At 35.0% G+C, this 25,700-nt stretch overlaps 3 protein-coding genes across 4 annotated transcripts; 2 read left to right on the top strand and 1 right to left on the bottom strand.

The window, feature by feature from the left end:
- Window positions 1-53: 53 nt before the first annotated feature.
- Window positions 54-2,016, bottom strand: LOC110712188 (chlorophyll a-b binding protein CP29.2, chloroplastic-like). The gene is made up of 2 exons (XM_021890642.1): window positions 1,402-2,016; window positions 54-622 (listed from the first exon to the last, which is right to left on the bottom strand). The coding sequence occupies exons 1-2, from the start codon at window positions 1,906-1,908 to the stop codon at window positions 269-271; spliced, it is 861 nt and encodes a 286-aa protein (XP_021746334.1). The 5' UTR covers window positions 1,909-2,016; the 3' UTR covers window positions 54-268.
- Window positions 2,017-11,542: 9,526 nt separating this feature from the next.
- On the top strand, window positions 11,543-20,809 carry LOC110712176 (syntaxin-81-like). Its single transcript, XM_021890627.1, has 7 exons — window positions 11,543-12,158; window positions 12,331-12,414; window positions 12,513-12,617; window positions 15,820-15,963; window positions 17,182-17,424; window positions 17,532-17,663; window positions 20,448-20,809. The coding sequence occupies exons 1-7, from the start codon at window positions 12,081-12,083 to the stop codon at window positions 20,589-20,591; spliced, it is 930 nt and encodes a 309-aa protein (XP_021746319.1). The 5' UTR covers window positions 11,543-12,080; the 3' UTR covers window positions 20,592-20,809.
- Window positions 20,810-21,696: 887 nt separating this feature from the next.
- On the top strand, window positions 21,697-24,763 carry LOC110712161 (3-ketoacyl-CoA synthase 11-like). 2 transcript variants are annotated; one of them, XM_021890603.1, is made up of 3 exons: window positions 21,697-22,272; window positions 22,496-22,535; window positions 22,681-24,763. In XM_021890603.1, the coding sequence occupies exon 3, from the start codon at window positions 22,770-22,772 to the stop codon at window positions 24,309-24,311; it is 1,542 nt and encodes a 513-aa protein (XP_021746295.1). In that variant the 5' UTR covers window positions 21,697-22,272; window positions 22,496-22,535; window positions 22,681-22,769; the 3' UTR covers window positions 24,312-24,763. The 2 variants fall into 2 exon arrangements, with proteins under 2 accessions (XP_021746295.1, XP_021746293.1); XM_021890601.1 differs by having other exon boundaries at window positions 21,698-22,272; window positions 22,711-24,763.
- The last annotated feature ends 937 nt before the right edge of the window (window positions 24,764-25,700 follow it).

Raw genomic sequence — 25,700 nt, 5'->3', positions numbered from 1 at the left:
TTCGAAAACAAGTTTTAGTTATTGTTTCCCTTTTATTCGGGTGATATATGTTGTTTAGTTAATCTTTGATACTACATTTATAATATTCCAATAATAATCATACAACCTGTCTAGAGAATGCATTCTTCATTCTACTTCAAGCCCCAATAATCCACTCTTTACAGTACTAATACAAGATAACAGTAGGCTCTTCTGAAACTACACAATGAACCCTATATTATGGGCACTTTAAGATGCTTAATGTATAGGATCCCCAACCAGAGTCATTCTACAGGAACCTGTCCAAGATGGTAGTGTGGAGCGGGTCGCTCAAATGAGTCGCCCAGTTGTTAAGCGGGCCTTTACCGGTAACAGCAGCCTGAACAGCAAAGCCAAGGAAACCAACCATAGCTAGCCTGGCATGCTTGATCTCTGCCAACTGAAGGATTGGCTTCTTTTCTGGGTCAGATGCCAAACCCAATGGGTCGAAGGTTCCACCTGGGTAAAGCCTCTTTTCAGGGTCAAGCTCTGAATTCCTCTGGAACTCGATGTATCCGATGACCAACACCTCAATCCAGATCAATGTAGTCATTGAAAAGGGAAGTGGTTGGCCAAGGTATGATGATCCTTCAATTAGCTCCACCTATAAAATTTAATCACAGAAGAAATTGTTAAGAGAAATTCAAAAATTTCCTCAACAGTGCTAAAAAAAAAAAAAAAAAAAAAAAAAACTGAAAGTACCCGTTAATATATTTTATTCATTCCTAAAACTTCAACTCACTTTCAATTCACTTTCTATTTTGAGGTATTTCCGAAAGCTCAACTCATTTGAACTTATATTTATTTTTGGCAAACCCCTTTTACCTATACCTTTTTTTTTTCACCTTATTTTTGTTGAACTAAAATTAGTTTTACTGAACCGAAATTATTTTTGTCGAATTTAAATTTTACCGAATTGAAATTAATTTTATTGAATTGAAATTATTTTTGCTGAACTAAAATTATATTTACTGATTATCTATTATATTTCTTCTTTATAATTACTAAATTTTTCTGAATTGAATTTATTTTTACTCAACTAAAATTATTTTACTGATATGAACTTATTTTTACTGAACTGAAATTATTTTAACTGACCTGAAATTATTTTTATACAGTATCTTCTATGTTTTCTCTTTTTTCTAAACTAACTTTTCTAAAAACAAGATTTTATTATAAATGAGTCAATCTTTTAGAAACAACAGAAATATGCAACTTTAACCTGTAACGACCATTTTGATCTGAAATTGTAAATGTGTATCTACTTTGCTTTCCTGTTAAAACATCTAGATTTCATCATACTACAATTTCCTTATTTTAGACAACCAAGCAAGACATTTTTCTGACAATGAATACAAACACAAGAAATCATATTATACTTACCTTGCCAGCATCTTGCCAGGTGACACCAGTAAGCCACTCAACAGTCAGAGCACCAAGAGTAGCCAACATAGCCCATCTGCCATGAATCAGCTCACACTCCCTGAACCTCTGAAGCCCAAAAACCTCACTGTATGGCTGCAAAGCTGTGGACTTAACATCCTCCGACTCGGTCCGGGTCCCAATAATGTCACCAGCCAAATTCTTGGCTAAGTTCTGGTCCAAACCATCATAGTCATATTGTAAATACTCAGCAGGCTTTCCTAGCCCAAATGGGTCGAACCCATAATCACCTACTAAGCTCCCATCTAAATATTCTGGGGCCTTGGCACCAGGGTACCATAATGGGCGGTCTGATGTTGAGCCTGATTTGGGCTGGGCCTTCTTGGCTACTTTTTTGGTTCCAAACCCGAATCGGCACGTGACCTTTCCTGAGTTGGATGGCACGTCAGGAAGACGAGTCCCGATGAAAGATGAGGTGGCAGCAGCCGAGGCCGAGGCCGAAGCCATGTTTGATTTTATTTAGTTGTTAGATGGATTGGTGGTGGTTATGGGAGGTGTGTTGAGAGTTTAGGACTAGAAGCAAATTAAATGGTTTAGTGGTTTGAAATGTTTTTGGTGGGGGTGTTTTATTTCTGATGTTTGGGTGATGGGCTATCTAATGTGGGCACTTGTAAGGCGTTAGATGGAGGGAGAATATCTATCTAACGGGTGATGTAGTTTGGGCCTTATCTTATCTGATTTTGGTAATCTAATTACTGAAGCAGATGTACATCAGTACATGTCACTTTCCTTGGCCCACTTTAGTAGCGTAGCTGTCTTTTTTTAAATAAAAATCCTCAATTTTATTTGTGAAGATAGCAATAAAGAAAACGATGTAAACGCAAGGAGTCGTAAGGGCAATGATGGAGTCTGTGTATTACCTCCGTTTTAAATTATTTATGACGATTTGATATAAAATGTGAATAGAGAATGTCTAATTAATGCAAATAATTTGAAATTGAGGTAGTAGTTGAGATTTAATTTTGTGTTTTAGATACTATTTTTTAAGACTTTAGCCAACTAAACCGTTGACATTCACAATTTTATTCTTCTTTAATAGTGGATATTTGCACATAAGCACAATTTTGCAAAATTAACCTCATGCTCAATTGTTACTTATAAGTTTACAACTAGTCTTGAAACAAATTTACTACGTTATAACTTATCGCTTGAATATCACTTGAATGAGTATAATCAAATCCTAATTGGACTAGTGGTATGTCTTTTGGCACTTCTCTTAAGTGTGACTTAAAACTCAGTCCAAGAGTTTTGACAATTGATTCCATTTATAAATTTTCATGACTGTCAAGAATAGAGAGAATACTACTATGTATTTTGTATTAGAGTATGCACAAGTATATATACAACCTGTAGAGATTAGGGCTTATAACATCAGCCCATGAGCTATACACTAAATACGCTTAACACCCTCCCTCAAGTTGGAGCATGCAAATCACAAATGCCCAACTTGCCAAGTAAATACAAAAATTGGTTCTTGCTTAAGGCCTTAGTGAATATATCTGCGTGTTGATCATTTGTCTTCACATAAGACGGACTAATAACTCCTTCCTGAATCACATCCCTAGCATAATGACAATCAACCTCAATGTGTTTAGTGCGTTCGTGGAAGACTGGATTCTGCGCAATATACAACGTTGATTGATTGTCACAAAACAAGCTCATCGCACGTGGATGCGAGACTCTCAAACTGTTGAGTAGAGCCTTCAACCATTTCAACTCTGAAGTTATGGTCGACATTGAACGATACTCTGCCTCCGCAGAAGATTTAGAAGCAGTATGTTGCTTCTTAGTCTTCTAAGAAATAGGGGAACCACCAAGAAACACCAACCAACCAGAAATCGAACGTCTCGTCAAAGGACAATTAGCCCAATTCGAGTCACACTACCTGTCAAATGAAGATCACAATCTGAACTCAATAGGATCCCTTGACTCGGACAGCCTTTCAAGTATCGTACAGTACGAAGCGTTGCCTCCCAATGACCTTGACGAGGTTGTTGCATAAATTGAAATAAGATATGAACTGTGTAAGCCAAATCCGGTCTAGTGAAAGACAAATAGATCAAATGACCCACAAGACAACTATACATTTCAGGATCAGCAATAAGAGGCGTGTCTGATTTTGCCAGAGTATGATTCTGCTCAATAGGAGTACCTGCCGGACGTGCCCCTAGTAATCCTAACTCTGCAATTATGTCAACAGTGTATTTCTGTTGACATAAAAATATGCCCTCCGGACTCCGTGCAACCTCAATATCAAGAAAGTACTTCAACACACCCAAATCTTTCATATGAAATCAGTCACTCAAATATGATTTGAATGATGAAATTGCAGAAGTATCATTACCCGAAATTATCAAATCATCAACATACACCAGAACACTAAGATGAATAGCCCCATTATTCAAAGTAAAAAGAGAGTAATCAGAGTACGATTGCAAAAATCCGTAACTTTTCAGAGAAGTTGCCAATTTAGAAAACCAACAACGAGGTGCTTGTCGTAGTCCATACAAAGACTTCCGAAGACGGCACACAATGCCATGTTGGGTACCATGAAATCCAGGGGGGGCTTCATATAAACCTCCTCATAGATCACCATGTAAAAAGGTATTATGAACATCCATTTGATGCAATTCCCAATTTTTTCGCAGCGGCAAGAGCAAGAAAAGCACGAACAGTGACCATTTTAGCTACGGGAGCAAATGTCTCGTTATAATTGATACCCTCAACTTGATGATTACCGAATATTACGAGACGAGCCTTCAATCTTTCAATTGTTCCATCTGAATTCAGCTTGACCTTGTATACCCATCGGCACCCAAGAGCTTTCTTACCCGTAGGTAATTTTTTCATCACCCATGTTTCATTATTTTCCAGAGCTGTGATTTCTTTTTACATTGCCTCTCTCCACCCCTCATGTTGCATTGCCTCGTTAAAATTACAAGGCTCAACCATCGTATCCACAGTTGCAATAAACACGAGGTGTTGCAAGGAAAAATTATTACAATTCACAAAATGTGCTAAGGGATAAGGAATACCTGAGGAGCTTGGAGTAGACGGTGAACTTGGGGAGATAGATGGACATGGAAGAGATATAGTATGTGCGATGTAACCACGATGCCAACCAAGAGCTTGCCGTGGCCTTTGACCACGACCCAATTCAATAGAGGTGGAAGAATGGAGACTCGGATCAGCCACGTTGTTGTTGTCCTATGTGACGCTCAAAATATCTTGAAAAAACTCTCCTTTATGTAATTTTTGTAAAAATTTGTCATAATGTTGGTTACATTGATTACCCAAATAAATCATTTAATTTTACTTATGATAATTTTTTTAAATTAATAATCTTATGTGTCGCTCTATTAATTTTTTATTTTTCATTATAATCCTACGTAGCGCTTAAAAAAAAAAACTAATCTTACGTGGCATAATCCTATTGTAGTGTTTTAAAAATATTTATCCTACATGGTGCTTTTTTTTTATTATTATTATAATCCTACGACCTACGTAGCGCTTTAAAAAAACTAATCTTAAGTGGCATAATTCTATTGTAGCATTTTAAAAATACTAATCCTACGTGGTGCTCTAATAATTTTTAAAAATTTAAAATCCTACGTGGCGCTCTAAAATCTTGGGAAAAAACTCCCCTTTGTATATATACTAGTACGTGCCCCCGCGCGTTGCCCCGAATACCCATTTTAGTGAGTGTTTTGTGAATATAGTAATAATACTAATTGTAGCATTAAATTTAGTAGTACCTTATAAAGAAAAAAAATTATTGAAACTCTTGTTAAATGAAAAATAATATTACAACCGAATTTAAAAATATATGATTCAAAAGCATTGATGGTAAATAAAAGGTTGAGTAAAAAAATTAATGATATATCGCCATATTTAAAAGGGTAATGATATATGTAGCCCTTAGGGCTATATATAAGCATTAAATATGCTTCCAAAAATGGAATTAAGTTGGGAATTCATGACAAAATCACGCACAGATCGATGTAATTAATGTTACTTTATTCTAAATATTTCCTTTTTTAGCTTCTTATACATAGCCCTTAGGGCTATGTTTATCATTTTCCTATTTATAATTATAATTGTAATTATGTGGTTATTCATATAGGAGTAAAATCCTATTGTTAACTGGATATTCATATTAATTGTAATATGTGGTGTTTTGTTATAAGTAAAATTCTTTTGTCAATAAAAAGATAATTTTTTTCAAGAGAATTATAAATTATTATGTATACTTTTTTATCCTAATCAAATCTAATGTGACATCTAATTTAATTACAATAATATCTATTTGTCGCCTACGTGGCTCGACACTTAACGAAAAACTGGAATGCCAAGTGTCGCTGTCTCGTGGCCTAGATGCGAGACCGGCTTTATTTATTAGTGGCTAGTTTTGTGCCCGGGCGATGCCCAAATGGTTGATAAAAGTTTAGGATAAACTTTTTGGATTGAATGTTAAATACGATCATATAATCCCTTTTGATAATGCAGGATATTTAGACATTAAATTGAAATATATTTTATTGAATAGAAATTATTTTTACTAAACTACAAGTATTTTTACCAAAACAAAAATTATTTTTCATGATTAAAACTTATTTTCACTAATTCTCTATTATTTTGTAAATAAATTAAATATATTATAAATGGATCTTATTTTTAAAAACTCTTTAAAACGAATTTTATGATAGAAATAGTACCGAATTATAAGATATTTATTAAAAGTTATGATTAATTTTGTATATATGAAATATTAGAAGTATATCGATAATAAAACTTTATACAACTTTTTTATCTTTAAAAATCTATCCAAACTTCGCTTACTTAGCATCATATATATGTGTCACAATAATAACTATTTGTCGCCTACGTGGCGTGACACTTGGCGAAAAACTGGAATGCCAAGTGTCGCTATCTCGTGGCCTGACTGCGAGACCGGCTTTATTTATTAGTGATGTGATATGATTTGATATGATATTATTATTATTATTATTATTATAAAAAATTAACAAAAACTTACAAAGTCATCCGAATTACCAAAAAATTAGTAGGGAGCCGAGATACAATCTGGGCCCCCACCTCTCGAGCTATAGCGAACGCGATCCTGCTGAATATGTGTGCAGCTACACGAGCACCTATATCCTATGTCCTAGCGAATACTTGAAACCGCTTCAGCAACGCTACGACATCCTTTTCTAATTCCCCTAATGAAGAAAAGGAGAAAGGAAGACAACCATAGCCAATAGCCCTGCAATGCGCTTCATACTTATCTCGCTTTCGCTGAGCTGCAGACGACACAACACGACCAGGAACAAAGTCAAACAACCTAGATTGTGTTAAAGGAGAATTGAAGACCCCGTCAAAGTCCATACATACATTAAGGAATAAAGCAATACATCTGCAGGTCGAAGAGTCACATTGTTACCTTCAGACAACCCAACGTTAACCTCCTTTCTTGCAGAAATCCCTGATTGAAAACAAATATCAACAAGGGTATCACGAATAACATTATGCCGATGTTTAATACCTACCATCCCAACATAAGACAGTGCATGATCCCCATCAAAAACTCTTGAGCAAGATGAACACGGTGTCGAAACGAAGAACAAAGGAACATCCAACCGGTAGCAAAGAACACAATGGTAAGCCTGACCATTCATAGGTCTGACCCAAACCCGATATTGGGACCGCTCTCAACCAGGCAGAAGTGTGATCCCCCTGCTGGGACTTGCATAAGGTAACTTGACGTAGAGATAAGGAGAAAATGGAATTTGCAGATGCAGTAACCTTCGTGAAATACATATCTGCCAATTAAAGGTAATAAGAATGATCTTGAATTAACCTACTTATTGTTAGCAAGTCTTTTTCTCTCCATTTTTATGCGCAACTTTCTCCTTGGTCATGAGCATACATAGACCATCAATCTCTCTACTCTATTAATGTCCTTTATATGGAGTATATTGATTACTTCCTTATGATTTATTACTTTCTACTATTTCTTCAAAAAAACTCCGCGCATGGAGAAATGAATCAAGTAATAAAATACGGAGGGATTAGCTAAGGTGCTAACTGGTAAGACTTGTACTCCGTAACTTAATACTTATTGGTCTTTTTGAAAGCAATTTTTTTAATTTAAAAGGTGTCACGTGTTACATATTCGGCATTAAAATCACTTTTTAGTCGATTCACAGAAACCCAAAAAATAATAAAAAAAAAACGTAATAGAAGTGAGATAAAAATAAGATACGTGGTTGTGTCAAAAAAAATTGAGCGTCCTCTGTTATAGTATATATATATAGATATATAGATAGATAGACTAGTTTTGTGCCCCGGGCGATGGCCGGGTTGTTTATTGATATTGACACGTATGTAGGTTTCCCTAACTCACAAATTTTGCTAAGCTTTGCTAAAAAAAATCAATATTCAAATTATAAACCCTATTTGCATGAAACCTCCTTTTTGGCTCAAATCTCTCGTAGCCACGTACTCATGTATGGTTAGTTGTTACCGGCACTACACTTACGAAAAGTTGGAATATTCCTTGGCTAATCGTATGGTTAAGTATTGTTGTATCGTGGTTTGACTCAGCCCCATTCCCGATAATTTATGGGCCTTAGGCATAATGTAAAAAAGGGGCCTACACATAACCAAATTTTCTATTGACGTAATAGATTTTAATAAAAGACAAATAAAAATTACTTACGTACTCCGTATTTCATTTAAATAATACGGAGTACTCCAAGAAAAGTTAAAGAGAAATAGTTCTATTACCTTTGTCTAATTGGCAACCAAAAAAAAAAAAAAAAAAAAAAGTTGAACAAGCCATAAAATTCATCAGAGTAATTTGTGATAGAGAATTATTTTTGCTGCTATTTATCTTGCTAATTTTTAAAACCATTGCTATGATATTAATTAGCCAAATATAAAGGGCTTAAATTTGGGTTATTAGAGAAGATTTGAAGTGGTGTAATTGAAAATTATGTATTTTTGGAATTGTTAATCATGGGAAACTGGAGTAAAAGGATGTGAAGAGGTTAATAAACATATTGTAAATTCCACCTAATCTATTAACTATTACTAAAACTGAGTATGCCGACGTCACCAATGCCTATATGTCGCTCTCTCAATAAAAAATTTCTCGCCTAAATACAAGGATGATGTCATTTATTAATTTATTTATTTATTTTTTTTTTTTTTTTTGTGGAGCTATCATATTTAACATTTTTGAAATTTAAATTTTGGAAGCTTCTACATTACAACTAAAATCACCTATTAATTAATCTTAGAAAATTGATATAATTTTACATAGCAAACTAATGACCTCATACATTAAAATATGTATTAGGTGACGTTGAACCGGCACTATATCATAATTTTTAATGAAAATTTAATGAAAATCTAATTTTTTTTTTTTTTCGGTACAAGGTGCATAATTCTTATCTAGGTCTTATATAAACCGTGCATTGCACGGGTTCTAACCTAGTTAAGTGATATGAGAGCTAAATAATAAAAACTAATAAAAACTAATAAATCTATTTTTTAATTAACTTGTTGGAGGATATCTAATACTGTTGGACATATTTATAAGTATGCATTGCATTGCACAAGTAAAATCAAGCCCATAAACTATTATTCTAATTGGAATTTTTTTTTATAATTTTGGGCCCTTTCTGGCGTGGGCCCTAGGCGACTGCACCCCAGGCCTACCATCAGGGCCCACCCTGGCTTGACTAATCATACAACTTTATATATACTTCCTCCGTTCCTTAATAGATGACACGTTTCTTTTATCACGTTTGCCAACGCACAATTTTCACAAGCTATGTATCCCATTATCAACATTATAAAATTTTAAAAAGTGGATATTAATAAAATATACATTAAGACGATTCAAACAAGATCCCACATGATTATGTTTTATCGTAGCTACAAATCACAAAAACTAGTCAAAGTGTTGTTTGTGAATAGTGCAAAAGTCAAATTGTGTCATCTAAAAAGGAACGGAGGAAGTATATACTTAATAATGGCTGAAATATTTTTTATATCGTGGCTTAAGCACTCTTGCTTTTTTTTTTTGAAATATTTGAAAAACCAATACCACATAAAAATATTAAATTTATAAGATAATTATTTTAATTTTTTTGAAACAAAATTTATAAGATAATTATTGAAAGTTATATAATTCAATTTATACATAAATATTGGAATTTTATCGAAAAATGTTTTTTGAATGAACAATTTTATCCTAAAAATCTATTCAAATTTTATTGAAAACAAAACCTTAAACTAACTTTTTTAATGGAAATAATGTTATATACCTGGGTGTACGGTACACCCAAGGTAATAACTGTCATATTACAATTAGTTTGCTTTGCACGTGATATCCAGAGGTTTCATTCTTACATAATTTTTCTATTCTTCTTTCTTTCTCTTCCTTTCTTCTTTTTCTCTCTTCATGGGCATGTCTTCAATTTCCGAAATTTTTCATCTACATTTTTGATATTTTGCTTTGGATTTGTTTATTGTCTTCGATTTTCAATTTTTTGCTTCAGATTTGTTTACAGTATTCAACAATGTTGGAATATATGTAACTTTTCTCTCTTTTTATTTTTATGTATTCAACAATGGTGGAATCTAGGTGAATTATTTTATGTTTTTTGCTCATTATATTTCGCTCAATTTTTTCTCAATTTCTTCCTGCCTCTTTCTTTCACCATTATATAGTTCATATTTTTTTTTTTTTTTTTTTTATCCAAAACAAAGCTAACTTTTGTGAAGGTGATAACAATGGAGGCATCATCTAGGTAGTTTGGCTTTGATTTTTTCTTTTCTGGTTTCATATTCATTAGCAAATTTGAGTTAGAATTGCAAATTTGCTTTAAATAACTATTTTTAAGCTGTTTAATCAACAAATAAGCAAATTTTTTTGCTCATTACTTAAATGGACAAATAATTATTGCTCGTTTATTAAATGAGCAAAAATTATTTGCTCATTTGTTGATTAAATGAGCAAAATATTATTTGAATCATCGTCGTCGTCATCAATGGTATTGCGATTAGCTCTACGAAACTTCAAGAACCATCATCGTCTTCCTTTTCTTTATAATTTGATTCAACATCATTTTCATTAAATTTAATTTGCTGCAATCCCATATATTAAAATTCAATAAAACAAAGATTTAAGAAATTAAAATGAAAATTTACGATGTGGGGCTAATTTGATTTATGAAAAAAAAAATAAAAAAATTAATGTATAAGTTGCTGAGAACACTTAATTGAGGGGTGAGTTGAAGAAGTTCTACTCATCTTGAAATTTGTGATTTGGGATGAAGGTGGAGTTAAATGTGAAGAATTGATTGCATAAGTAGCGTTTTAATGGAGGAAATGTTGGAATGTAAGTGAATATTGAGGATTTTTGAGAGGTGGAACTATGCGTGTGTGCAGATTTTACGAGGTGAACGAAGGAGATGAGTCGGAGATGGGGAGAAGGTAAGAGTATTTGATTTTGGACTTGAATTTCCATAATTGAAAATAAAGAGTGGTGAGGGGAGGAGGAAGGTGGAGCCAAAGTCAAAGGGTGGTGAGGGGAAGAGGAAGATGATTGAGAGATTACGAAAATACCCCCGGGAGCACCTTCCTTAAGGTACTCCCGGGAGTATATAACAGTGCTTTTTTATCCTTAAAAATCTATCTAAATGTATCCAACTTTTTTATCAAACTAAAATATATCAAACTAAAATAATGTGTAATACTAATAATTAATTATTGCCTACGTGGCGCGACACTTGGCGTTTACACTTGGTGAGTGTTACAACGCCAAGTGTCGTCGTCTCATGGCTTGGTTAAAAGTTTAGCTTTATATATTAGTTACTAGTTTTGTGCCCGGGGGATGCCCGAATTGTCCTAAACTTTTTAGCTTGAATATTAAATACATCGTATATAATAGTGTACTTTTTGTAGTTTTTATTTGTAAAAATAGATATCTATGTTATTATTAAGTTATAATTTATTTTGTATATATGAAATATTAGAAGTATATCGATAATAAAACACTATACAACAATTTTATTCTAAATAAATCTAATCAAAATTCGCTTACTTAGCTGTCACAATAATACCTATTTGTCGCCTACGTGGCTCGACACTGCATTCGAAAAACTTGCCAAGTATTCATATCCCGTGGCTTGGCTGTGAGGCCGGCTTTTATACGTCTCACCCAAAAAAAAAAAAAAAAAAAAAAAAGTGTTAATCTTCAGATCGTATCTCCCCTGTCCAACTAGTGCCCGTTTACCGCCCATCATCACTGCGATCGGCTGCGGCGTGTAACAACACCGCTGTCGTAACACACTTTTTCTCTCCCCAAAATCTTTCTTTCTTTCACTTTCACACTTAATTTCCTCTATACGACTTCTATCATTCTCTCTACTTCTGGAAAAGCCTACGAATTTGCTTCAATTCCAAATTTCAAATCGTCATTAATACTCTCATCAATTTGGTGTAATTCTTTGGAAATTTTGTTTAATTCGCTGCAAATTTACTTCATCTTCTGTCAAATTGTAGTTCAATTCATACAAATTTCCGCTGGTGTATTGTATGATCCAACAATGGCGAAAATTAGGGATAGGACTGAGGATTTCAAAGATGCTGTTCGCCGTCAAGCCGTTTCTTTCGATTACAATGAGGTACATTCCCAATTTTCTATTTTAGGTCTAATTCAAATTATTGACAAATTGTTATTGATGATTGATTGTATTGAAATTACTTGAATTATAATAATATAGATTATAACTGTATCTTGATTGATTCCATAGAATGAATTTTAATTCTTGTCAACTTTCAATTTTGGTGTGTTAGTCTAAAATTGCTGCTATAATGGCATCATTCATTATACACAAGCCTCGCGAAAGGACTCCGTTCATGAAATCTTCGTTGAAAACAGTAAGCGGATCGATTCAATCTTCGAAATTGGACAAAGATTTTTGATGCATTGTGATGCTGTAATGTGCTGAATTTGCTTGGCATTTTTGAATTTATAGCTTGAGAGCATTGGAGAGTTGGAAAAGTATTTGATGAAACATAAGCGCGATTATGTTGATATGCATCGGACTACTGAACAGGAGAGAGATAGCATTGAACAGGAAGTAAGTTCTAAGCTATCTTTAAGTTGGACTTATTGTGTATAACTATTGTTTTGTGTTCGGCTTATCTAGAATTAATTGAACATTGAAGTACTTGTGACAGCATGTTAAGTCTTATAACCTCATACTTTACCTGGCTATGTCAAATTTTTTTGATTTTCTTTTACTGTATTAACGAGTTTGTGGTAGTGGTTTAAATGTTAATAACTCATGTTTTGGATTAAAAGTAACAAATTCGAGCTCGTTTCTGTAATTAAAATGAGCTCAGCAACAAATAAACAAGAGGAAAGACACAAACTTGATAAGGTGAAGCTTTTTGATAGATATTGGGATTTCATACAGTTAACAAGTAGTGAGCTTTCGAGAGCCTCACAAACTCTCCCACAATCACTGAATACACTTCTCTACTGCTCCCATCTCTCTGCTATTTAAATGCAATTCCCTAGAATGCTACTCTTGTCTTCTTGTTGTAGCTGTTGTGCCTCCTGCCAATTCAGTAGTCAGGTGTCTTTTCCCTCAATGAGTCCTTCCCACCTTCTGTGATACGTTTTGGCGTCTTGCATATGTGAACTTGACAGGTGGATTAACCTGATTTATCACATACATGCGCAAAAAATGAAAGTTTGGTTGCTTATAATGACTTGAAGAAGCAGAATTAATTTCGGAGATTAGAGTGCACACACTGGGCATTGATCTGACAATTGGTAAGTGGAAGCTGCCCTTATTTTTGGGGAGCAAGCTCAATACAAAGTAAAACAGCTTATCCCTACCTTATAAAAAGTTCAACAAAACTCATATGAATTGTGCATGGACATTTATACCCCTAAAAATGTTCTCTTATATATTTTCCCCTATTTGATTTCAAAAGCCTTATCATGTCTTGAATTCCCTAAATTGATTTTAAATGTTATGCTTATTTCAACATTTAAAGTCATCTTTTACTCTCTCCATTTTGTTTTAATTTTTCTATTTAGAATTTATTAAACATTTATATTTCTACATCGAACTCAATATCTTTTTACCGTTCAATCGCTAAATCAAAGTAACTCAACTAAATTTTTGAACATTGCACAACTATACAACATCCAACACATTTATTGTCTATATGCAAATAGCTTTGATAAAACATTTCACAAATAGCCATAGGGCATAAAGGTCATCGGTAATAATTCTTCTCAAATGGCTAGCTATATCCCGCATATCGCGCGCGTTAGAATCCCTAGTATAATTAAAATACGAAAGTTCCTATTTCTTCTTAGTAGAGTTAAGCATACATCTGTTGGTGAGAAGTGTTAAAGGGTATGTATAGAAAATTAACCTCAAGTAGTCGAGATAAGCAGAGATCGTTTGATAGAAATGAGGGAAAAAAAGTCAAAAGGTATTGAGCCCAGCTGCATTAAGCTGAACTGCGAGCTTCATGCAATCATGCACCGCACTCAAGATTTGATCCACATATTTTTCAAAGCTTCAGCTGCAGGTAAAATGAGTGTTAATGCGTGACTGAAGTATATGTTATGCTCAAGGGGTCTTACTGGAACTTCAATTTCTAGAAATTAATACATTTCTGAACTCATGAGGATTCCATAGAGTTGATTCATAAAAAGGGTGGTAGAATATGACCTCTTAGGTTCTTCTCAAGCGTAAGTGGTCTTGAGGCTTGAACACCATTGGACATTTGCATGTCTCTCATCAGTTAGGATTAGAAATAGGTCAAGTAAACATTTTACTCCTGTCATGGCGTGAAAATGATAAATAAAAATCTGGATGATGCTAATTGAGCCTGTGTTCATGCCAATTTTAATTATCTGCAAATACTATACCTCAAATTGCCAGAAATATTTGTTGCTGTTTTCTGCAAAGTCCACTAAGGTTTAAACTCCCTAAATCGATATTTCAATCTTACTCTAATCCCACTTGAAGAGCGTGGTTTTTGAATGTGTGGCTGATTTGATAATGGCTGCTGTATGTTCAATAATAATTTAATGCTTATACACAATTATGCTAGGGGAGTAACCAGTCAAAAGAGAAAAAGTCAGATCAGAAAACACAGTTTAACATAAAAATTAAAGGTAGAAAACAGGTATCAAATCATTACCACCTTCACAAAATAATCAAATTCCTGCAACATAACTTTCCTTCAGAAACATATAAGACCTTTGCTCTTCATAATTTACCATCAACATGGCAATATTTGCCTGATTCTTTGTTTAGTCTCTCTATACATTGTTATACAATGCTCTTCACTTCATACCCTCCTAAGCTCTCAAGCTAAACCATTCAACGTTATCTAAGTGAAGCACATTAACCCTTCAAATTATAACAAACACACCAAGCTGAAATTCACAATTAGCTATTAGAAAAATAAAACCTTGGTAATTCATAATTGATCGTCAACAGCAAGTAAACACAACAAACCTTGATCTTATATCAAGGGACTTCCCATTGCTTACTTTAATTATGAGCTTACATTGAGCTTCAATTTGTCAAGCTACTCCCTCTGTCCCTTAATTAAGAACCTATTTGGGTTTTTTCACGAGAATTAAGAAAGTTGGTGGAAGTATATAAGTGCATGTGGGGTTAGAGAGAGATAGAGGGAAAAAAAAGTGGTTGGGAATAATTGAAGAGAGGGAAAGAGAAAATGTTGGGAATTAATGTAAAAAGTCTTATCATTATTACAAAAAAGTGATGACAACTCATCAAAAAGTGGAGAATATTCTCAAATAGTACAACTTTAAATTAGAAATAGGTTCTTAATTTTGGGCTCCTAAAAAGGAATATAGGTTCTAAATAAAGAGACGGAGGGAGTACTAATTATACTAAGGCAAAATAGGAAAAAAAAAAAAAAAAGAATACACTTCATTCAGTCCCAACAAATGCTCAGTGTATATTGCTCATCTAAAAGTCTAAAAACTTACTACAAGACTGTTCCACTTGTCTTTATCTGCTCTTAAATTATCACATTTATACTTTTGCCTAATTCTAGTCTTAATCTCTCTATACATTGTTGTACAAATACTCCTCAGTGTGTGCACTCTAATCTCCGAAATTATTCATTCCTTGTTTTTAAGATGAAGCACATTAGTCACATGTTATTTATGCCATGATTGTATATCTGATCATTTGATCAATAAACCGCATCAAGTTCATTGAGAAGGTAATAGTATTGATGTTGAGTTCTTTGACATTTGAAATTTGTTCTTTGCAGGTTACTTCTTTTGTTAAATTGTGTCAAAAGCAGATAGAGGTTCTAAAAGCCAGTATAAGTGATGAAGAAGCTAATTCGAAGGGCTGGCTTGGTATGAATATAGATGGTTCAAATGCTGATATAATTGCACATAAACATGGAGTGGTATGTGATTTATGACGGTTGTACTATGTAGTTAGTTTCTTCTCCTGCTAACTAGCTCAGTATGGTGGGTGTTGGGGTGTTGGGGTGGGGTGCGGGTTGGGCTTTGCTGGTATTGGTGCTTTTGCTCCATTCTTTCATGAGACCTTCTGAGTTCAGAATGCTGATATACCTCTAGGTTTAGCTACCTAAAATCAAGAAGCAATTTTTGTTGTGCTATTTCCTATATCTGTGTTATGCTTTTATGTCCTTGACTCCTTGGTTTGTTAATGGATCACAGATGTGTCATGTACTCATGTCTCAGTGGCCCAAAATGCACTTGTAATTGGACAAGTAGATGAGATAATCTAACTTATAAGGCTTGATGAAAAATAACGAGGAAAGTTAATTTTTTGTTAGTTTATTACCGTATACCTGTTTGCAAATTGAGATACCATTAAGGCCCTGTTCAGTTCACCTTAAATAAATAAAATTCAGTAAAAATAATATTAGTTCAGTAAACATAAGTTTAGGTCAGTAAAATTAATTTTAATTCAGTAAATACCAGTGACAAAAATAATTTCACTTCAGTAAAAATAATTTTGGTTCAGCAAAAATAAGGTGAAGTGAACAGAGCCTAAGAGTGACTTTTTTTTTTTTTTTGTTGAAAATTACTCATCAAACTTATTGGAACTGATCTTAACTTAATAGAACATTCTTGGGTATTAGACTATTAGCTGTTGGAACATATTGGAAATTATATATATGTCCTGAAACTTAATTTAAGGTAAAAAGAACATAGCCTGTGGAGATTCTCCTTTTATGCATCAGTTCTTTGCAAGGTTGCCTTGTTCCTTTTTAAGAATTCCCTCTTTGTTGTCGGTGTATGACTACCTTTCCTGTTTGTGTCTTGAGCAGTAAGCTCTCACAACTGCCAATCAATTTTGTATGGTTTACTCACTGGCAAGCAAATAAGCCGTGATACATGTCCCACTGTTGTAGGGTTGTTTGATGTGAAGAATGTAGATTAAAAGTTACTGGTTCTTTATGGAAGCTAAATGTTACAAGTATTTAGATTTAGTCAATTGACTAAACTAACACAGTGGGAAGTTAAATTTTTATGGTTGCATTGTGTGGCATCTTTATTGTTGTCTGCCAATTTTCTTTGTAAAGAAGATAATGCCTATGTTTTCTAGGTTTGGCACACTTCCCTTAATCCCTTATTTCTAAAACAATATACAGGTTTTGATTTTGAGTGAAAAGCTTCATTCAGTTACATCAGAATTTGATCGGCTGAGAGCTATACGGTTTCAAGATACTCTGAATAGAACAATGCCCAGAAGAAAACGAAGCCGTGTCCCTGATCAAAAATCAACAGATCATTTGAAATCACAACATCAAGAGGCCACGGAACCTGATGAAGTGGAACCCAGTCCCCAAAGAGTCCAAGAACAGCTTTTGGATGATGACACTCGTGCACTTCAGGTTATAAATTGCAGATGCATCATGATACTTTGAATTGTATAAATTCACACTATGTAGTTAGCATTTGGCTGTAGAATTCATCAGAATAACATAAAAATTTAATGTAGGTGGAGCTGAGTAATCTCCTTGATGCTGCTCAAGAAACTGAAACCAAAATGGTGGAGATGTCTGCACTGAATCACCTCATGTCTACACATGTTCTCCAGCAAGTCCATCAGATTGAGTATCTGTACGATCAGGTGAGATTTGATTCCACAGTTGATGGACCTTGAAATTAAAGTGTTTTTTTGCTAAAACAGAGCAGTGATTGTTTGGTCTTTAGTTAAATATTATATCTGTGTAATCAGTTATAGACTCATGCTTGCTGGACTATCACACACACCATTAACACAGAATATAGAGGCAAAAGATCAAATCTTTGATTGAAAATATTGAAGAGCAGGGATTTGTACAAGCTAGCAACTTTAGGATGCCAATCTCTATTAGTGATTTTAGGTCACAACTCTCAAATAGTGACTTGAGGTCACTACTCTCAAAGGATTTACTCCAAATTTCTGCCTACCATTTCTTCCCCCCCACCCCCCCCCCTCTATCTATACTAAGGACTATTAACCTAGTAAAGTAATTACTAGAATACCCATACTATCCCTCCTTAGGTTAGTCTATTACATAATCTGTCGTCTCTGGAATGCATTCTGAGTTTCTGATCATCACTGATATGTTTAAGTGAAAAGTCGTCTTTTTTGTTCCAATTTCCAAATCTATCTTGACCCCATTAGGTCATCATAGTATGATTTGTAGCTTTTATGTTTTTCCTTGTTAAAATTGAAATTCTTGCAATCTTTAGTTAACCAAAGACATAAATTGCTGTACAGCAATTTAGATGAGTAATTTATCATTACTGCCAGTACTCATGGCATATGAAAGTGCATTTTATTAGGCTTAAGCTTTATGTTTTAAAGTGTTGTGCATTAATATTTAAAGCCCTCAAATTATGCTGTATGTATTATATATGTTCAAAATGTTAACAGCTATTGCCGTATGATGGAATTAGAACTTGCACATTCCCTTAATTTGCATTTTACCATGGCTGATATGACCATGGTCCTAGTTTCATGTTCATACAAGGTCCCTTAGTTCCTTGAACTTCCTTTGTGGTTCACTCTGTGGTGACAAGTTGAGGAGGTTGTACGGAAAAATAGCTCGACACCAGGATGATTTCTGATCATGTACATGATACTCTCCAAGTAGCTCTCCATGTTGCTCTTGGAGGAGAGAAACTCATGAGCAAACTCTACCCTAACAAATAGGGATCTTGAGTTGCTTTTGGGTGGCTCTTCAGTGATGTGTACTCTCATCTCAGAAATAATTGTACTAGAAAGCCATATTTGATTTGAAATTTGACTTTTTTTTTTTTTTGACAGCCGACATAAAGGGAGGTCAGTCCCTAGCAATATTACAAACTACACTGACATAATGAAACATCAATTGTTTTTCTGAAATCCTTTGAAGTATCACCCTGCATCTTGAGGCCCTGCATAATCATCCTGCATCCACTTAATAGTTTTTTTGTCCTGGGTCGAAATCTGGATATGCCAAAAATGCAATCTCGCAGCTGCTTGTAATCCTTTGTAGATGGTCTTTAGCCTGCTCAACTCTCTAGTATCTGGCTGAAAAGGTTCCTCTCCTTCCTGGATGACAGTTTCTGTAGACTTGAGCTGCCAGCGCCATCTTCCTTTCTTGCTTCCTCTTTTTGTTAGCTTTATCTCCAAGCTTACAGGAATGCAATCACTGCTGCCTGTAATTAAAGTGTGGCAATTGTTATGTTGCTGCGCATCTCTGCTGATCTTCCTTGGTTCAAAAGCTGGTGGGCAGTCCTGGACTGACTCTAAACCAATTTCTATTGCATTTTCTCTATTCCTAGCTCCTTTGTCAGTCAAGCCCGCTCTGCTCTCCATTATCTTGATTGTTGCCCACGGGTTTTGTGTGACTTCTTGAAAATCAAGTTGTTCCTTGCCTCCCACATTCCTTCAAGACCTGCTAAAAACATGAGATAACTATCTTCCAGGCCCCTTTTTGTATCACACAAAATTCTTTGCCCATTGTAGATCCAATCCGCAATTGGAATGCTTTCCTGGTAAGTGACATTGATCCCTAGTCTGCTTTCTTTCCAGATGCGGCTTGGGAAGTTACAGTCTCTGAAGAGATGCTCCAGGGTTTTTAAGTGGTAATTGCTTTGATTCTCTTTATCAAAGCAAAGGGCGCAGTGATGACTCTCTCCAAAGCCCCTTCTCTTTCTCTCACTGCGCACAGAGAGAGCACCATTCTGAATTTTCCAAGGAAGATTTTTTGCTTTGGGGTACCATTATGACTCCAGAAGAGCTTCCAGTTTATGTTGTTCAAACCTCTGACAATGGCCTGCATCCTACCTTGACCATGCTTATCATCGAAAAGCATTCTATAGTCACTTCTTACAGAGTAACTACCTCTTCTTTCCCCCTTCCAGATTATTAAGTCTTCAAAACCTGTATCAATGAGTGTAACTGTGGTGATCTTCTCAATGGTCTCCTCCGTAAACCAGAGTTTGCAAACATCAAGGTCCCAGTCACCATTTTCTTTGCGGATTGAGGCTACATTCTCATTTGAGATGACAATTTGGTTTTTCCACACTGGTGGCTTGCCATGAATCCAGGGATGGTGAATTTAAGCATAGCACCCATCTCCTAGAGACCACGCACAACCCTGTTTTAAGACCTGGAGGCCCCATCTAATCCCATTCCATCCCCAAGACCCTGAGTTCCTGTTACACCAAGAGTTTTCAAAAAGTGTCATCTTGTCAATACCATATTTAGAGCGAAAAACTTTGCTGATCAAGGATTCCGTGTCATTAATGATGCGCCAGCCTTGTTTCAGAAATTTGAGTTTTGGTGTTTCTTATTTCTACTGTTATCAAACAACATGTCTATAAGATTATCTGAGAAACCTTGCATTTACACACCATTTGCTATCTTTTGTCTATTCAGGCAGTTGAAGCAACGCATAATATGGTGCTTGGCAACAAAGAGCTTACTCAGGCCATACAGCGAACCAGCAGTAGCAGAATGTTTCTTTGGCTGTTTTTTATTGTACTTACTTTCGCAGTCTTATTTCTTGATTGGTATAGCTGATGTATGTAGTAGGTATAGAGGATCCAGAAGCTGCAAGCTAATTATCAGACATCAATCTAAAAGGCAGTAGAAAATATGTCCACGCCTCCACGGTTCATGACCAAATGTACTGGTGGTGTGAGGCTAACAATTCTCCAATATACTACGTAATTATGGAAAAAATTCTTTGTATCTATCGTTTTCAGCCTGGCATATACAGACTAGGAAATTCCACACTACACATTATTTTTTTGAACCGTTGGTCCCCGTGTGCAAACATGTTGAAGCTTATAGAATTTTTTTTACTGTAGAAAACATGTTTACTACCCTGTGCTCAATGAAAGTTGTTGGTTTGGATGTTGGATCTTATCTTGTTATGAAGAATTTTGCCATTCAGCCGAAATTAGACTTAAGAGGCGAAAAGAGAGAAATAAAAGTGATTTTGGTTAAGGATACAGTCCTTCTACGTGAAAGACTACCTCTATGCCCTTTTATTCCGTATACTCTGCATATTCCGGTGAAAGTGGCCAAAAATTGGATTTTGGTTGTAATTTAAAATTTTTGGTGATTTTTTTTTGCTCTAGTTTGCAAAAATAAACTTTATTGTTGTAATGGATATTTTATTGGTTGTAATTAACAAATTTTTCTTAAAACAACGACTTTTGAGTCAAAGCAATTGCTTGCAGCAGTGATAAATTGTATGGGCATGGGTGTCATTTGGAAACAATTCACAAATTGTTAATCTCAAAACGCTGTTTAAAGGAGCTTTTCCAAAATGACCTTAGTCACCTTACTTAGCCCAATCAGCTACTGGCATATAAATCCACTCTGCATTAAACAGGGGAAGTAGTAATGGAAAAATGTTATGTATTTGTAATACATAACAATAATTAAAATATTCTAAAAATACATGGTAGAGACTAGAGAGAGAAAAGAGGAGAGAGAGGTCTTTATGTGGACCTTACCTATTTTTTTGGTCAGATTGTCACACGTGATGGGGGGACCACATACTAATTATCCTACTGAAAGCTTATATGGTAACATTGAATCCTCAGTGGTACTATTTATACATAAATTTAGTACAATTAAATGCATATATAATACCATTATATAGTGTCACCATATGTTCAGTGGTATTATTTGATCATCCAATGATACCAAAATATGCATTCGTTTATACATACGTATAATTACATAAATGTCCTTTATAATGCATTTGCATATATGTCTACGTGCATGACATTTCTCCCTTTAAAATCCCTCCATTAAACACTTGCATCACCTGTTTGACCAATCCAATCAGCTCTTTTTTGCTTTAAATCCTCTCCACCAAACAAGTCCTCAATTTGGATTCCAATTTCCCAAAATAACAGTCCCCTACAATCTGGTAGTTTTGGGTCCCACCCTTCTGCTGTTCTGCATCATATTTATTCACATGGTATCATATGCTAAATAACGTTACATATTATATTAATCGTTATTTATCATATGATTTTAATATAATATACAGATTAATAGATTGTACACACTGTTCTTCTACGTATTACAGGCTACATTACAAATATTTACAAACATCCTTCATTTCAATTATCAAAAAACAAACTCTAACTTCTCTCTTTCTGTTTTTTCACGTTTCTTTGGTTTCTCCGAATTTTGAAGAAAAAAAAGTCGACATTTTTCTTCTAAAAATCTACAATTTCAGGTGATTTCCTTTTCTGGGTTTCATTTATTTTGCATCATAATCTCACTTTAATTTCATGCTTGTTCAGTCAGATCTAATCTGTTTATGCTTTGGTTGACAATCTGATAGTTTATTGCTTCCCAAAAAAAAGTAAACTATTGTTGGAAGTAGAATTGTTAGTTGGGGTCTTCATGTCGGTTTATGGATTTTCTCTAATTCTTGGGATTTGCATTTATTTTTACAGGTAATCCGTTGTTCTCTGACACCCAGTTCCTGAATTTGAGGTGATTTTCTTTATAAAGAATGGATTTTTATTTCTCTTTATTAAATCTTTTACAATCTTAGGGTTTAGACTTTAAATAATCAGGCAAAATTTTGCATTTTCAAACATAACCAGTTAGCTAAATTTGATCATGTTCTACTTTTCAGGGAGTAATTCTGAATAATTTGTTGTTTCAGGTGCCAAATTAATGTATTTTTGATCTGATTGAGTAAATTGAATTGTTGCTGAAGAAGTTATGAGTGAACAAAATCCTGCCACCCCCTTAATGCCCAATTCAAATTCAAGAAAGCTTCCCGATTTTAAGCAATCTATCAAGTTGAAATATGTCAAATTGGGTTACCATTACCTCATTACCCATGGAATGTATCTGTTCCTATCACCTCTTATTGTTGTCATTGCTGCCCAACTCTCCACTTTCTCTTTGGAAGATGTCTATGTCCTTTGGGAGCACCTTCGCTTCAACTTAATATCGGTGATTGTATGCTCGACCTTGCTCGTTTTCTTGGCTACCCTTTATTTCCTTACTCGCCCTAGCCCTGTGTACCTTGTGAATTTTTCGTGTTACAAACCTGATGATGCTAGGAAGTGCACGAGGCAGATTTTCATGGATAGGTCTCATTCCATTGGTACGTTTACAAAGGAAAACCTTGAGTTTCAAAGGAAGATACTCGAAAGATCAGGACTTGGTGAAGATACTTACCTTCCAGAATCTGTTCTTCTCGATCCTCCTAATGTGTGTATGCAGGAGGCTAGGAAGGAAGCTGAGATGGTGATGTTTGGAGCCCTGGATGAGCTGTTTGCTAAAACAAATGTGAAACCTAAGGACATTGGGATACTGGTAGTGAATTGCAGTTTGTTTAATCCCACTCCATCATTGTCTGCAATGATTGTTAACCATTACAAGATGCGTGGCAACATTGTTAGTTATAATCTTGGTGGAATGGGTTGTAGCGCTGGATTGATTTCAATTGATCTTGCCAAGCATCTTCTACAAGTCCATCCCAATTCTTATGCTGTGGTCATTAGCACGGAGAACATAACCTTGAATTGGTACTTTGGAAATGAAAGATCGATGTTAGTTTCTAACTGTTTGTTTCGGATGGGAGGAGCTGCAATTCTACTCTCAAACAAGAGATCTGATAGATGGCGGTCCAAGTATCAGCTTGTTGACACTGTCCGAACCCACAAAGGTTCTGATGATAAATGCTTCACTTGTGTTACCCAAGAAGAGGATTCCCAGGGAAAAGTTGGAGTTGCTTTGTCGAAGGATTTGATGGCTGTTGCAGGAGATGCCCTCAAGACTAATATCACTACTCTAGGCCCCTTGGTGCTTCCTGTGTCAGAACAGTTGCTTTTCTTCGCCACTCTAATAGGAAAGAAAGTCTTGAAGATGAAGCTAAAGCCCTACATCCCAGATTTCAAACTGGCTTTTGAGCATTTCTGCATTCATGCTGGTGGAAGGGCTGTTCTTGACGAATTAGAGAAGAACCTGCAGCTCTCTGATTGGCATATGGAGCCTTCGAGGATGACGCTCAATCGATTTGGGAATACCTCAAGCAGCTCCCTGTGGTATGAACTGGCTTATTCTGAAGCTAAAGGGAGGGTTAAGAGGGGAGATAGAATATGGCAGATTGCGTTTGGTTCTGGTTTCAAGTGTAATAGTGCAGTCTGGAGAGCTCTGAGGGGAGTGAATCCCGAAAAAGAGCAAAACCCATGGATGGATGAGATCCATTTGTTTCCTGTGGATGTCCCAAAGGTATCGTCAATCTCAAACTGAGACAAGGTTGATGAGCCAGCAGTTGCAGCTAAGTATCCCTCTTAATTGCAGGGTGCTTTGAATGGTAGCAGAAACTAGTTTCTTTCCATTGCTTCTTTTGCAGATGTAACCTTTCTTCAGGGTTTCAGTAGATGATACAGCTGATATGCCTCTTGTTGGCATGGGAATGATAACGAATTCGCTTATGAAGTAGAGAATTTGTTATATACTCGATAAGTGTCTAGAGTTGATAAGAGAAGTAGGAAGGTGTGATTAGGTGGAGATTAGAAAGCCTACTAATTTAAGTAGTGAACTATTGATGGAATTAAGCTAGTATTTCTCTTCTTGTTTCTTGGGGTAGACTGTTTTTGTGTAGTTGATTGATTTAATCTATTTTATTTTATCTGACCATCCTATTGCTTGTGATTTCTGCCAAAGTATATTAATGATTGAATCTTGAATAGGTTTTGCTAGTTAATGGTGTTCAATCTCACCTAAATTTGATATTTGTATGAGGGCAAACAGCAGTATCTCTCTCCCATAAATATCTTCTTGATCTCCTTATCCTTCATTAAAGAAAATTCAATAGTTTACTGTTGCCTGCACAAATTTTAACTATGTAATTTTTTTCGCACTTGAGCATTAATTTCGAATCTAGTTTTATCGTAGTTACAAGTCACATAGACCGTCGTGCTATTAACTTTCTAAAGTTACCAGAACAAGTCACAAGGGCATATATAAGAAGTAACAAATGGGGGACTCAGTTTTCATCACTATGCTAGGATCTTATGAGTATTGATTATTGAAGTATTTTACTGTTCAATTTTTCAAGTTGTTGCAAACAATGTGGCGAAGAACTATAACAAAGAATTGACGACCTATTTGGTAGGTGGCCACAAATGATGGTAATGAGAACGAATTTGTATACAAATTTGTAAGGAAAATCAAAGTTCAATTTTATCATTACGGACTTTTACATAAGTGACAAAATATTTTTACAAATCACAAAAGTACCCAGTTACTCTTAGCTTAATGTGCAAAATGACAACATTACCCCTTGATTTCCTTTTTCGGGGTGTTTGGCACGTGGCAATGGAAGTTTGAGGATTAGAGGATAGGATTGGAAATTCATAAAAATATGGCTAGTACTATGTTTGGACGTGGAAGAAAATATGTAAGGAATAAAAACGAATTTTCAAATATACCCTTACAAACATTTTTCTTCAATAATAATAATAATTGTAACAACAACTTAATAATAATTATATAATAATAAATTAAAACCCTACCCAATCAACTGGTGGCTTGGCCAAAACCGGCTGAAAAATGTGGCCAACCATAGGCCAAAATCGGTCTATTGGTGGTTGAACCAGCGCCAGAAACAGGTTTAGCCACCGTTTGGACTAATTT

Source organism: Chenopodium quinoa, unplaced genomic scaffold (genome assembly GCF_001683475.1).
Source record: "Chenopodium quinoa cultivar QQ74 unplaced genomic scaffold, ASM168347v1, whole genome shotgun sequence".
In the NCBI taxonomy this organism is placed as follows: domain Eukaryota; kingdom Viridiplantae; phylum Streptophyta; class Magnoliopsida; order Caryophyllales; family Amaranthaceae; genus Chenopodium; species Chenopodium quinoa.
The sequence above is the reverse complement of the archived record's forward strand: the minus strand, read 5'-3'. Positions and strand labels throughout refer to the sequence as shown.